Source organism: Phocoena sinus, chromosome X (assembly GCF_008692025.1).
Source record: "Phocoena sinus isolate mPhoSin1 chromosome X, mPhoSin1.pri, whole genome shotgun sequence".
NCBI lineage: Eukaryota > Metazoa > Chordata > Mammalia > Artiodactyla > Phocoenidae > Phocoena > Phocoena sinus.
Window position 1 is genome coordinate 15940536 of NC_045784.1, and position 15629 is coordinate 15956164.

Below are 15629 nucleotides of genomic sequence, written 5' to 3' on the forward strand. Positions count from 1 at the left end.
CATACAAGGCTCATCATGTGCCGGCTCTTCCTCTCACATCCCGCCTCATCACCCGTCGCTCCCTCCCTAGCTCCCCAGAAAACCCCAATTAGTATTTCCTGCACATGCTCTGCTCTCGCACTTCTGGGCCTGTGCACACACTCTTCTCCCCGCCTGTAATGCTCTCCAGCAAACGCCTCTCCTTCACATGCTCCCTCCTCCATGAAGCCTTCCTGAAGCTCCCTTTCCTATGCTCCAAGGGACAGAGGTCAGAGGCCTCCAGCTAACTCCTACCCTTAGACCTCTTTCCTTTGGATTAAGAATCGCTAAGTGCATCCCACCAACTTGCTCAGTTCCAAGGGAGGAATAAACTGTACAATTATTCAAATGCAATGCCCAAAAGAAACTAGGATAAAAGTTGAAAATACATGATTACTCCCCCAGGCCCCTGTTCCCTACCGCCCCTGTGCTGGTAAAGCAAAAAATAGAATGTGAGAATTTCTATTACAAAAACTCCGAAAACTGGTTAAATTCATTTGCTGTATGGGAATTTTGTTCTAGCAACTGTTTGAAATGTTAAAGGAGATGGGGAAGGGCAATGCCTTGGACTTGGGAGAGGTTTTTTAAAGTGGGAATGACAGCAGCATTGGTTTTAAAATGACTGCATCTGTAATTGAGACTACTGGTTGTGTGAGTAACCTTTCTTTTTTCCATTACTTATTTATTATTTACTTTTTAATAGATTTATTTAATTTATTTATTTTTAGCTGCGTTGGGTCTTCATTGCTGCACGCGGGCTTTCTCTAGTTGCGGCGAGCGGGGGCTACTCTTTGCTGCGGTGTGCAGGCTTCTCGCTGCGGTGGCTTCTCTTGTTGCAGAGCACAGGCTGTAGGTACACGGGCTTCAGTAGCTGTGGATCGTGGGCTCTAGAGCGCAGGCTCAGCAGTTGTGGCGCACGGGCCTCAGTAGTTGTGGCTTGCGGGCTCTAGAGCGCAGGCTCAGTATTTGTGGCTCATGGGCTTAGCCGCTCCGCGGCACGTGGGATCTTCCCGGACCGGGGCTCGAACCCGTGTCCCCTGCATCGGCAGGCGGACTCTCAACCACTGCACCACCAGGGAAGCCCCTTTTCCATTAGTTTAAAAGATAGGTTTTGGGCTTCCCTGGTGGTGGTGGTGCAGTGGTTGAGAGTCCGCCTGCCGATGCAGGGGACACGGGTTCGAGCCCCGGTCCGGGAAGATCCCACGTGCCGCGGAGCGGCTGGGCCCGTGAGCCATGGCTGCTGAGCCTGCGCGTCCGGAGCCTGTGCTCCGCAATGGGAGAGGCCACAACAGTGAGAGGCCCGCGCACCGCAAAAAAAAAAAAAATAGGTTTTGCGTAATTTGATATGTAAACCTCAAGCTTTCAGAGAATAATGTTGAAAATTTAAGCTCTAACATGCAGCAGCCTCATGCTTTCCCTAAGGAGATCACAGGTGTGCAATTTTCACTTGCAAATGATGTCTTCTTCTAAATTGCTGCCGATTAGATTTCCCCCTCTGGGTTCACAAATAAAGCACAGGCTGCAAGCTGCCCTGGGCCGACGCATCTGTATCATCTCATACGGCTGAGTGATGGCTTACAGGGAAACAAACTGGGTCGGAGGCCAAGCGCTGCAGGCATGCACTTCATTTTAGCTGTGTTCTAGCTTCGCTCCAGATCCCAGTGCTCATCTTAAAACTTTCAAACTTCACAGAAACCATTCTGGGCCCCTTAGCTACAATCAAATGTGCAAATGACTTTACCACTCTTTTAGGAGATTTTAGTTCTTTGACTCTCTTGCCAATTCCTTAGCTTGAGTTATCAGTCCTTAGCCTGGGTTGTGGAAACTTACAGAACACATTCAAACTCAGTAGGGCTGTCAGAATCCTCCCGGCCACGCCTGAAGTCAGAGGTATCAAGGGATTACTGGGTGCCACACTAGTAACCTTTCACCTGAACAGGAAAATTGCAAATGTCACCGTTCGATATTTTCAATGACTTTTATTCCATCAGGTTCGGGTTCAGAGCATGGTGGCATCACACCTGTCACTCTGCCTCTGGGCTCTCCGGGAGTCCATAGATGGGCTTTGTGGGGGCAGGGAGCTGGAGGTCCTTAGACTCCTGGAACTTTTATGTGAGCATTTTTCCCAGGAGAAGATAAGATATTCAGCCATCATCAAATTCTCAAATGGGTCTGTAACCCATCTGATTAAGGAACACTTCTCTAAATGTACTTTATTAACATTATGTTCTCCCTATTATGAGGCAGATGTGATATTTACTTCACTCTATTAGTGAATAACTTTATTTCACAGCAATCTGGTATGTCTAAAGTATTTACCTCTACTCTTTGGCCTGTTTCCAACAAGACGGAGCACTTATCACGGGGCTGTCAGCTCACCAAAAGGATGACCTTGAAAAAGGTCCCCTCAACTCCCTTGGCTGGAATTCTTCAACTGTAAAAGGAGATTAGGTGATCTACATGACCTTTTGGATCCCTGCGAAACTTGGGAGAGATTTCCCTCGTACGGGTCTATTATGGTCCTTTATTTGTAAATGGAAGATTCAAGGACTTTTTTCATTGAATTACTCTAATGTTTTTATCTGGCACTAAAATATTTAAAGGCCGTCCTGAAAAGAGCACAGCAAAAGCCCCCCTCCTGGCTGCACCTAAAAAGAACTGAAGTGGGAGATGGCAGAAGGCAGGGCTGGGGTTGATACTAGGTTATCTATCAAGTGCTCTCTTTCTCCAGTCTTCGACACACAGACCAGACAACCATCTGTCAGACAGTCCCTTTCTGACTATGGACGAAAAATGTCATTTCTGCCCTTTTTGGACTCAGTGGTGCCCGGAATGCTTGTGTATGCCCTGGCCCACAACTGTTCTCATTCCCATCTTGACTATTAAATAAATTCCTGCTAGATTAAACTGAACTAAGGACAACGGATAGGTTGCAGCAACTTTGGCCCAGTCTCTTTTTATGGACATACAATTAGGTTCTAAGAACCCCCAAATGATGGTTGTATGGTAGAGGTGTGATGAATAATAACAAGAGCAGTGGTCATTTGTTAACTGCACGTACTACAGCACATAGACTATGTGGTTTAAGCATTTTATTTCATTCATTTATTCATTCAATCAACAACTGTTTTTAAAATCTCTACAACTGCCAGACACTAAGTGCTAAGGACAAAATGGTAATTAAAAAGAAATCCTTGGTCCTGTGCAGCGGACTTTATAGCCTAGCGGGAATTCATTCATTTTAAGTCACACAAATAGATGTAAAATTCCAACTCGGTTAAGTGCAGCAAAGGGAATGTGTGTCATGCTGTGAGGGCATCAAGGAGGGAGGGGAGGGAGGGCTCCCCTGGTGGAGCCGGGGTGGAACGGAGGTTAAGATGTTACCCAGAGTGAGGGTGCAGCAGGAGGGCATACCTGCTCTGGAGAAGACCACTTTGGCTGCAGTCAGGAGAAATACCGGGAGGGGATTGAGAGTGGCTACAGAGAGACGACAGGCTGGGAAGCTAGTACTGGGGTAGAGACTGGCAAGGTTGGCAGCTTAGACAAGGAGCGCGGTGACGGCAGAGCGGAGCAGAAGCAGCAGGTGGATTCGAGAGAGGTTCAGGAGATAGAATCAGCAGAGCTTGGTGATGGAATAGATCCAGGTGGGAAAGGAAGAAAGAAGGGGCCAAAAAGACTCCTGGGTTGCTGACTTGGGGCTCCAAATGGGTGGTGGTACCCAGATTTGTTGGGAAAGATCAAGAGTTTGCTGTTGGGCATGAGAGATTGGGGGTGGTTTTCTCTCATTTTCTCCCTCCTGGTATGGCTCTTGACAAAGAAGCCACGTTTTCAAGTCAGCTGAGCCAGCTGTTAAGCATTTACCAGCACACCACTGATGATGAGTGAGAAGCTGGTGAGCTAGGCTGCAGCTGGACTGCAAAGTTTGATAGAACTCTGCATTTTATTCTAGGAGTGACGAAAGCCATGGCAAGTTGTAGGCAGGAGAGCAGTGTAGTCTGGTGCCTGATGTAAGGTTGCTTACTGCTGGGGAGGAGGGGCCAAGAGTGGAAGCAAGGAACTCATTAGGAGGCTAGAGGGGCAGTCCAGGCATGAGATGATGGTGGCCTGGACTCGGGTGGGGGCAGTGGACAGGGATAGAAGTGGGTGGAGCGCAGAGAGACTTTGGTGATCTAATTCATTAGGACATTCTCTCACTTTTTGGTGGGGCATGAGGGAAAAGAAGAAATCCAAGCTGACTCCTGGGTTACTCCTAGACTATGTTTATTAATATGGCCTTAATTTTTACAACTTAATAAAATGTCGAACATATAGGAAAGCAGAACAATATAACCAATACCCATCACTCAGATCCAACAAATGAAAGCATCCCACCATGAAGAACGGTACAAATTCCTTCCTTTTTTAAAAAAGAAATAAAATGTTACAGATAAAGTTGAAGGCTGTTTTTCCTTTATTAATATGGTAAGTTATATTAATAGATTTTCTTAAAGAAACTTTCCTGGTGTTACTGAGATAAACTTTACTTGATTATGCTGTATTTTTAATACATTGCTGGCTTCATTTTATTAATAATTTACTTTATATTTTTGCATCAATATTTATAAGTGAATTTCCTCCATAAATAATATTTCTCATTACGTCTTGTTTGACTATGGTATCTTGGGATATTGGCCACATAAAAGGAGTTGGTAGTTATCCCTCTTTATCTTTTATCTGAAACAGTTTATTTAAGATAGGGGTTATCTGTTAATCTCTTGCCCCTCTCTCACTGCACTGTAGTCACCACGCAAAAACCCAAGCTCTGGTTAAATCTGACTCTTTGCCTACCACTGGGGGTGCACCTACCTGCGCAGCTGGAAAAAAAAAAAACACAGCCATACTGGTTGAACTTGCTTGAAATTAATGACCTTTAATGCTGTCCAACAATCATACTAGAAATCCCTGGACCATCCATTCCCTTCTTCTCCTAAAGGACAATTTCAAACCTTCTCCCCTCTCCTCAAACCTCTGATAACTCCTCTCCAACCCCACTCTTGGCTAATGACGGTGCCTTGTGTTTCACTGAGAAAGCAGAAGCAATCAAAAGAGAACACTGAGCCTGCGTACCCTGCCTTCCCTCTTGTTTTGATGAATAAACTATCTCTGCTCCAGTAATTCCCACTCTCACTCTTGCAGTATCAGTTTTTCCCTATCTACTGGATCATTTCTACCAGATATATAATTTCTCAAATAAACCCCTCTCAAGCTCACATCTCCACCCTACCACTGCTCTCCTTTACAGCAGACTCTTGAAAAGAATCGTTTCAATGCAATCTTTAGCTCTTGTTCTTCCCTTCTCGAGCTCCCCTCAACCAATTTCTGCCTCTAATACTCACATAAACTGCATGACAAGATCACCAACAACTTCCACACCGCTAAATCTAATGGTCACTTCTCAGTCTTGTTGCTACTTGTCTTTGACCCATTATTAGCCTTTCCCCCATCTGATACTCCTCCTTGAATCACTTTCCTCACTTGGCTTCTAGGATGACAACCACCCTTGGCTGGTTTTCCTCCTTCCTCATCTGCTGCTTCTCAGTCTCCCTTGGTGTTCCCTCCTCATCTTCCGGACCTCTCCATTTTTGGAAAGCTCCTCTTTAAATGTCATCTCTTCTCTGTTTAACTCACTCCTGTGATCTCATCCAGTCTCATTATCTTTCATTACATATATGTGTACCAACAGCTCCAAGGTTTTCATCTCCAGCCCTAACCTCTCCCCTGACTTCTACACTCATATATTCAACTGCCTATTTACCATTTCCACTTGGATGTCTAATGGTCACCTCGAAATTAATAAAACTCCTTATCTTCCCCCAGAAACTTGCTCCTCCACAAGCTTCCCCATCTCAGTAAAAGGCAATTCCATCCTACCAGTTACTCAAGCCAAAAATCTTGGAGTCATTCTTGACTTTTTTCCATACATCGTACACTCAGTCCACCAGTAAAACTTGTCTCTACCTATGAAATTTTCCCCAAACTCAACCATTCCTATCTGTCTCCACTACAACCACCCTTGTCTGAGCCATCATGCTCCAATTGCAGAAGCTTCCTTAACTGGTCACCCTGTTGTGCATCTTGACACCTTATATTCCATGCAGCCGGTGGAGTGATTCTTTTCAAACATCATTCAGATGATGCCACTCATCTGCTCAAAGCCCTCTCACGGCTTCCCTTCCCACTCAGAATAAAAGCCAAATTCCTTAGCCTTCAAAGATGAATGAATAAACCTCTAAATGTTCCTTGGTCCTAGTCTATAAACTCATCTTGGACTAGGAGTTTTTTCACTCATTCAATTTTCTTTAATGGTTATAGTCTAATTAGGATGTAATTTTTTCTTGCTTTAACACTGGTAACATTTATCTAGAAAACTGTCATTTACGTTTTCAAATTTACTGCCCAAAATTGTTCATAGTATTTTTCCATTTTCTCCTAATATTGTCTATTTGTCCCTTTTCCCCTCCCCCCATCAACCCTGACAGAAGTTTGCCTTTTTATTAGTCTTTTTAAAAAACTAGCTTCTGATTTTGTCAATCTTTATTATTTGTTTTATATTACATTAATTGTTGGTCTTGTCTTTATTATTTCCTTTCATCTATTTCCTTGGGTATACTCTGTTGTCCTTTTCTCAACTTGAGTTCATTAATTTGTAAATCTTTCTTCTTATACATTTCAGGATATAAACTTCTCTTCACATCCCACTTTAGCTATATTCCATAAATTGGTATTTGGAATGCCTTTGTTTTTATTCAGTTTTAAATATTTTATAATTTCCATTATAATTTCTTCTTAGATCCATGACATCATGTGTGTACATATATATATGTGTGTATATGTTCATGACGTACATATCCATTATCTGTTTAAATATATTTAGAAGTGGGCTTAGTAGGATTCCAAACATATTTGGCGGGGGCGGGGGGCGCGTTAGCAGTCATTGTTTATTGCTAATTTTCTTGCATTTTGGTCAAAAAATGTGGTATGCATAAAGTTGACTCCTCAGTATTTTTTGAGGTTTCCTTTATACCCTAATTTGTCATCAATTTTTGAAAAATATACTTTGCAAGGTTGAAACAAATAAGTATTTTCTACTGGTTGGGCACAGAATTCTACGTATGTATACTTGATCAAGTTTGTTTCTTACGGAAGTGTTCAAATTTTCTATGTCCTAATTATTTCTCTGCTTTATTAGTATCTGAGAGAAGGGTATTTAAAAACTCCCACTATGGTTATGGATTTGTTAACAATTAAGTCAAGTTTTTCTTTATACATTTTGAAGCTATGTTGTTAGTATTCTGTGGGTTTAAAACTGCTCTATTTTTTTTGGTGAATTATCCTTTTATCATCTAGTAATAACATTTCTTAATCCCTAATAGAATTCTTTTAAATTTCAAAAGCTTATCTGTCTGATGTTAGTATCAATATAATTACTCCAACTTTTTTTTGGTTAGCATTTGCCTAGTATATCTTGTCTCACTAATTACTTTCAAACTTTCAGTATCCTCTGTTTTAGGTTTGTCTCTTATAAATCACATATATCTTTAAAAATTTTTTTAAATTAATTTCCATTATCTGGTTAATTTAAAATTTTACATCTATTGTGATTGCCTTTTTATTAGTCTTTTTAAAAAACTGGCTTTTGGTTTTGTCAATCTTTATTATTTAGCAGTAAGTACATTTGGCAAATGACTAATGGAAAAAATTCTCTTTCACAGACACAGGAAAAGGAATTAGTTGATATGCTAGCTGATCTGAACAAAGTATTGCCTCTAACAAAAGAATAATTACGAGTTTGGTATATTTAACACTGATTTCTAACAAGTGAAATCAATGTAACTTGATGTCAACTTAAAAAGCTCAACATCACTAATCATCAGAGAAATGCAAATCAAAACCACAATGAGATACCACCTCACACCTGTCAGAACGGCCATCACCAAAAAGACCACAAATAACATGTTGGTGAGGATGTGGAGAAAAGGGAACCCCAGCACACTGCTGGTTGGAATGTAAATTGGTGCGGCCACTACAGAAAAGAGTATGGACCTCAAAAAACTAAAATCAGAACTACCATATGATCCAGCAATTCCACTCCTGGGTATATATCCAAAGAAAACAAAAACACTAATTTGAAAAGATACATGCACCCCAATGTTCATAGCAGCATTACTTACAATAGCCAAGCTATGGAAGCAACCTAAATGTCCATCAACAGATGAACAGATAAAGAAGATGTGGTGTATATATACAATGGAATACTACTCGACCATAAAAAAGAATGAAATTCTGCCATTTGCAACAACATGGATGGACCTAGAGGGTATTAGGCTTAGTGAAATAAGTCAGACAGAGAAAGACAAATACTGTGCTTTATCACTTATATGTGGAATCTAAAAAATAAAGCAAACAAATATAACAAAACAGAAACAGACTCACAGATATGGAGAACAAATTAGTGATTACCAGTGGGGAGAGGGAAGGGGGGAGGGACAAGATAGGGGTAGGGGACTAAGAGGTACAAACTACTATGTATAAAATCAAGAAGCTACAAGAATATATTGTACAGCATGGGGAAATATAGCCCTTATTTTATAATAACTTCCAATGGAATATAACCTATAAAACTATTGAATCACCAAGTTATACACCTGAAACTAATATGGTAAATCAACTATACTTTAAAAAAAACCCAACAAATCAGAAAGAGGTCAGCCTTGTACCAGTTGACAATGAAAACTACCTCATGAACATCTGCACCTATCTACAGGAGATGGGAAATATAGTATAAACTTTAGAAACCACTCATTCAGAGTCCAGCTCATTCATTTTTTATTGTGGAAAAATATGCATAACATCAAATTGCTCATTCATTCTTACACAGTGGATAGGTGACCTGCCTAAGATCACTCAGAAAAGATGACCAGGCCCTAAATGGGTTAGGGCTCTACAACTGTGAAAACTAGCTGTTGGGGTGGGATGGGTGCGAGGTGGGGGAAAGTGGGAAGGAGTGATTCTGCATGTGCAGACTCACGGGATTTTCCAACAGAACCATACTTGGAGTGTTCTGGTTAACCAGAAAAGCTTGACTATGCAGTCAGGAAGGGAAAAACAGGGCAAACATGAGGGCTTCTCACGAACTACCCCCAAAATAAATACAACTAAAGGCTCAGACAACTTTTTTTTAATCATTAAAATGTTGGAGAGGAAAGTCCAATGCTGCAGATTTGCTTTAATGGGAAGACAATTCTTTTGCTCCTGAGGGAAGGTAAGCTTGGATCAATAGCTGGGTCATTAGGATGGCTCAGAGTCTGCAGAACATATTTCATCAACAAGGACTTAAGGGTACTTTTCATGTGCCTGGAGCACTACTTGATGCAAAAGGAATGAAACTGATGAGGTCTCTGTGCTTAAGGATCTCACAGAATCCATGAGGAGACATAATTATGTTCAAAGACCAGAAAGCAATTAGTAGCTGTATCAAGGCCTTCAGGAAAAAGAGCATCCTGGGCCAGGGTGGTGAGGCGAGGACTTGTGGCCTGGATATGTGTGGCCTATATCAAAATCATAACACCATCAACAGCACTATTTGCTAACTGCCTACTGGGGCGGGGGGCAGGCAACATACTGGGCAGTAATCACAGGTGTTTACATCCTCATTTTACAGATAAGGGCATAGTCTCAGAGAGGCTGGGAAACGGTTACACCTGTAGTTGAAGGACGAGCTAGAGATTCAAACCCAGGTGTGACACAAGAACCAAGCTTGATCAGTTCTCCTTAAAGCCCCTTCCATCACAGTAATGAAGGGCCAGGATTTTCAACTTGGATTTTTAAAACACTTTGTAGAAGTAATTATAATATATTCCAAAGAGGAAGGCAAAAAAAAAAAAAAAATCACCCCCACTTGCCTGCCTACTTCTTCTTCAGTTCTTAGCTTGAACATCGTCTCTTCCAGGACTCCTCCCTGCTCCCCAAACTGGGCTAAGCTCCCAAAATAAGAACCACAGTCCTTCATGTGCAATTTCAAAAGCCAATATGCTCTGAAAATTTAAAGCGTTTTCATAATTTTGCAGCAAGCTCGTTTGGTAGCAAAAGGTGACCTGATGTGAAACTACTTTCAGTCTTTACTTTTCCTACTCAGTGTGAATCTTCATATTCCAATGTGGAAAATAATAATGTGTTTAAGGGTGCTGCCTAGACTTCACTGCAGTTACTAGAGAATATATATGTATATTACCTTCCTAAAATCCAAACACTGCTGACCTGCAAACCACATCTGACCCCAGGAGTTTCAGACAAGAGACTCTGGACCTATTCCCTACGCATAAATCTGACTGCACTACAATTATTTATTCTTCTTTGTAGGCCCAGCACCTGACAGAGTGACTTGCACATAATAGGTACACAATAAATATTTCCTGAATGAAGAAACAAGGCTGTGAAATTGGCTGTAGGGAAAAGGGTCAGTGGCTTGGGAGTGACCATGGCTCCCAACTTGAAGGCCAGGCCTCTACCCTGGAAGGCCACTTCCTTCTCTGACGTGGAGCTCCTATAAATAATTGCTGTTGATGGAGGGCAAGCAACATAGCTGTTGTCTTCACTAGGAATAAAAATAGTCCAGTGGCCTTACATGATGGGCCCAGACATAACTTTAGCCGGGTAATACAAAACAGGAGACATTCCATACCTCAGACTACATGGGCAGCTTCGAAGATCCCCTCCAACTTTGGGAGAAGACCTGCACTGGGTCTACCCCTGCTACCTGCAGTAACCTTTCTGGCCTGCAGTTTTCTCATCTGTAAAATGGCAGCCAGAGTAAGCCCTAAGACCCTCGCAGGTGGGTCTCTAACAAGATAATTCAAGGGCAGAATAGCAGCAGTCGCCACACACCCCGGAGTGGGACGCACACCTCAGGAGTTTCTTCACTCCCGTCTACTGTCCTCGCAGTCCAGAGCTCACCATCCTCATTCAGTGTGCTCTGTCCAACCTACACACACCTCCTTCCATCCAAAAGCAGCAGAGTCAATGCAGAAAGACGCATTTTGTACCCAGGGCACCCAGGGGGCTCCTTCTATCCTCGATCCCAAACAGCGATCAAAGAATCCTGTGCAGTGTAGCCGCACAGCCCTTGGGTCCCCTGGCTCGTAAAGTGGACGGCGTGGGGAGTAACCATCGGCCAGCAAGGACCGGATTTAAAGAGGAAATTTCCTCTTAACTGCAAAGTCTCAGGACACGAGAGGGGGCTGGGTAGGAGAATAAGTGCCTCGAGATGGCAGTTCGGGGTGGTCCCTCCTTACCTGGTAACACAGGATTGTCTGCTGCACCAGCCGCGCGTATCCGTCTAAGCGGACCCCGGAATTGCTCCGGCTCCTCATCTCCGTGTTGCTCCGGGTCCTCGGCGTCCGACCTGCTACAAGGAGGTGGGACGCCCGGGCTGCGGCCGCCGAGCGGGCCCGGTTCCCAAGCACTCACAAGCCTCGGTCAGTTCTCGAGATGGAGCCCGGCGTTACGAGGTAGGGACTTTTTTAAACGACAGAACCAAACTATGATTGGAAAGCAAGCCAACTAGAGCTTCTTACTGCTGAGAGGCGCGGAGGAGGAGAAAGGGGCTGGCGCTATGGCTGCCCCGCCTTGACCAGGTCCGTAGCGCTCCCGACGCTCGCGGGTCTCTCGCGGCCCCGCGAGAGAAGTGGGGAACTGGGTTCCGGGCGTGGGGCGACGATGCCCCCGCCGAGCCTTTTTTGTCTTCGGGCTGTCGTGAGACGGCCTCGGGGCCGGCCGCGAACTCTATACGACCCGCCTGCCGCAGCAGACTCACAGCCCAGTCCCCGGGCGCGCCCCCGCGGCGGAACGGAACCCTCCGAGTCGCGGCCAGTGGGGGAAGGAAAACGAGGTGGCCCCCGAGAGCAGCGGGGAACTTGGCTCCGGGCGGGAACGTTTGCCTCTCTCAGCCCCTTACCTCCCTGCCGGCCGTCGACCTCAGCGGGGGCTGTTGAAATAGGTCCTTCCGTCGCGGGCATCTGGACGCCCCGGGCCCGCCCCCGGGCCCGCCCCCGGCGCGGAGCCGAATCCGCGGAGCCGGGCCTGAGGCCCAGAACACGCCTAACACGCTCTGTCGCTGGCGGCCCCGCCCAGCCCTGAGATGCGCTTACAACCCCATCCCTGGCCCCGCCCTCTAGCACCGCCCCTAGATCCGCCGTAGCGGAGCAGAAAGCTCGCAGTTGCGGAGATAAAGGACTGACTCCGGGCGGAGGATAAGGCTTCCTTCCTAAGCGGCCGTGGGGAGGGCCGCGGAATGGGCTGCCAACCTTCGCCAGAGGTGGGAGAAATACGTCCGCCCACTGCCGCTGCCTGGGCGCCCCTCCGCGGACCATAATAGTAGCTCTGCCCCTGGCGCGTCTGCGCCCACGAGCGGAAGTAGAGTAGTGGGGCCCAGCGGGGAAGAGGAGAGGGGGCGACTGGGGCAGAGCAGGGTCCCCCAGCTGCCCCCCGCGCCTGCGGCCTCGCCACTAGTCACCTGGCAGAAGCTCACCGAGCCTGGCCTGCAGTCGATCTCGAGACCTGCAACTTGAAACTCGACATTACAGTTTCTCGTGGCCTATCATTACCCACAATGTTTACAATCTTCTGCCCACTATTCATTTTCCACCAAAATCTGGTCCCATATTAATTCCAGAGGACAGCTCAGCTAATATCCTTAACTCAAGCCCTTTGCTAGTCTCCATGCACTTACTGTATGCTTGACCCAGTAGGCCTCCTCCTCCTTGCCTATCTGAAGCTTGTCTTTGCTTTAAGGGCCTGCTCGGCTCTTCTCTATTAGCCCTCCCCATTCTCTGAATTCCCATAACAATTTCTTTAGTAAGAACTTAGGTCTTGGAGTCAGTTCAAATTGAGTTCAAATTCCAGTTCTGCCATTTACAAGTGGTGCGAGCTTTGGGATGTTTTAGCTGTTTGATATTCAATGTTCTCATCTGTAAAATGGCGATAATAATAGCACCTACCTCCTAGGGTGGCTTTGAACAAGAGGGTGAATATAAAGCACTCAGCACCATGCTTGGCTCATAGGAAAGTACTTCATGAATCACAGCTGGTTCCATCATCATTTGACAACAATGTACTGCTCATATTGTTTTCACGTGAGGCATGTTTTTCTAACTGGATTGTAAGTTACTCATTGAAACAGTTTTGGTATCTCCTACCGTACCTGGTACAGTGTTGAGCATGTAGTTGTAGCTCAATTGGTACTGAATGAATGAATGAATGAAAGAAAATAAGTCATGTTCAGCTGGGTCCCCTATGTATCATCCTTAACCAAGTTCATTTTCAAAATTCCATAACATAAATCTGTGTCACTCGACTAAAGCACCAAACCCATTATCTCACTTTTTGTTTTCTTACTATTGGCTCTTACATAATGCAGCAATCCACGTGATGTGCCTCCATGCAAAATTTGCTATGGTCTAGGGGTAAATAAAACGACATTAAGTTATCACCATTAAATCTCTTGGAATGTGAATATGTACTCTTACAGAACTCTCACATATACTGTAACTAAAAGCTGGGATTATTGCTTCCTTTCATTACTGCCTTTGTTCACAGTGAGTTCTTCTTCAAGAGTCCATTTTGTAGCCATGGGGGAAAATAACTGATGACCTTTACATATTACCTGACATTTCCATCCAGGATAGAAACATTTTCAGTCTCTTGATCTCTTTGTAAATTCTGCTACACACATATACTTCTTTTGGTGCATAGCCAGCCTACATTCTTAGGCTTTGGTCTATGCTTTAATGTATATTATCATATAAGCTGTATTTTTCAATAAGCTTGAAATTCAGGAATAAAACCAAAAAGAAAGGCGGCTATTACTTTTTTAGCTTTTAAATCTCCAAGCAAATTTCAGTGATTCTTTTTGGACTACAAGCTCTGCTATATAAAAATCAGACTCATGGGGCTTCCCTGGTGGTGCAGTGGTTGAGAGTCCGCCTGCCGATGCAGGGGACATGGGTTCGTGCCCTGGTCCGGGAGGATCCCACATGCTGCAGAGCGGTTGGGCGCGTGAGCCATGGCCGCTGAGCCTGCGCGTCTAGAGCCTGTGCTCCGCAACGGGAGAGGCCACAACAGTTAGAGGTCCTCGTACAGCAAAAAAAAAAAAAAAAAAAAAAAATCAGACTCATATCTTAGATTTCTATGTCCCTGAGATATAAAACCTCCGTATCTTGGTCCCTATATCCATGAAAACGTTCTCTGGTTGTGTCCCAATAGAAACCCATCTCCGGGTCATTTCTCAAATGTTTGTTAAGAATCAGATATGGAATGTGATGGGGTATGCTGTTGTTTCTGAAGCTGATTCATGATCTTTATAAAGATGAAAGTCTGAAACTAGACCCTTAGGTAGCACCATGTATAACTTCTCTGACCCCAACCAGAGGGTCTGCCCCTTAGCCTGCCATGGGGGGCTTCTGCCAAGGAAGTTCCCAGGGAGCCACATGTCAGCATCCAAGGTGGAAACCAACAAATGTTTCTCTTGGAGGGTTCAGGTCTTTGACTCTAAAGAAAAGCACGCCATCTATGACACAGAAGAGAGGGTCCGTTTTGAATTAATTTGCTGAAAATAGCCAATTTGCCAAATAATTTCTATGACAATTTAATTTTAGTTGACTGGAGATAATTTTGTTCTTTATCACAATATTTTAAAGAATGCTGAGTATATCTCTGCTCCAGCTTCCTGCAGCTAGTTTGAGACTGAGAGGTAAAGAGAGAAACGCCAGGGAGCATAAGATTTCTTCACAGCGAGGTATATATCTATAAATATTTTATTTTTATTTATTTGTTTTGGACTGCATTGGGTCTTCGTCGCCGCGCTCAGGCTTTCTCTAGTTGTGGTAAGCAGGGGCTACTCTTCATTGCAGTGCACGGGCTTCTCATTGTGGTGGCTTCTCTTGTTGCACAGCACGGGCTCTAGGCACTTGGGCTTCAGTAACTGTGGCTCGCGGGCTCTGGAGCGTAGGCTCGGGAGTTGTGGCGCACGGGCTTAGTTGCTCCGCGGCATGTGGGATCTTCCCGGACCAGGGCTCGAACCCGTGTCCCCTGCATTGACAGGCGGATTCTCAACCACTGCGCCACCAGGGAAGTCCTATAAATATATTTAAAAGAACACACTCTGGAAGAATGTATTCAATTTTTGTCCACCCCGACTTTTTTTTTTTTTTTTTTTTTTGCAGTACGTGGGCCTCTTACTGTTGTGGCCTCTCACGTTGCGGAGCACAGGCTCCAGACGCGCAGGCTCAGCGGCCATGGCTCACGGGCCCAGCCGCTCCGCGGCATGTGGGATCTTCCCAGACCGGGGCACGAACCCGCGTCCCCTGCATCGGCAGGCGGACTCTCAACCACTGCGCCACCAGGGAAGCCCCACCCCAACTTTTTGATGCTGTACCTAGAGACTAAGGTGAAAAGAAAAAAGAATATACTGCTAAGAATTCTTCCCGTTCAAGATGATGTTCTTATGTCCACTCAGTCTTATCTTTCTCCTGTCCGTCCTTCAGACTCCAACCGCAGTAGCGAGGAGCTGAAGCAGA

General features: G+C 44.8%; 1 protein-coding gene across 6 annotated transcripts in view; it reads right to left on the minus strand.

Moving 5' to 3' along the window:
• Positions 1 to 12178, minus strand: part of PHKA2 (phosphorylase kinase regulatory subunit alpha 2) — an 87385-nt gene extending 75207 nt beyond the window's left edge. The window contains exon 1 of one of the 6 annotated variants that reach the window (XM_032619100.1): positions 11349 to 12178. In XM_032619100.1, coding sequence (XP_032474991.1) covers positions 11349 to 11426 — 78 coding nt within the window. In that variant the 5' untranslated portion in view covers positions 11427 to 12178. The remainder of the gene's footprint in view (positions 1 to 11348) is intronic. The other 5 variants (XM_032619098.1, XM_032619099.1, XM_032619103.1 and 2 more) reach the window with 5 other exon arrangements.
• Between the last annotated feature and the right edge of the window lie 3451 nt (positions 12179 to 15629).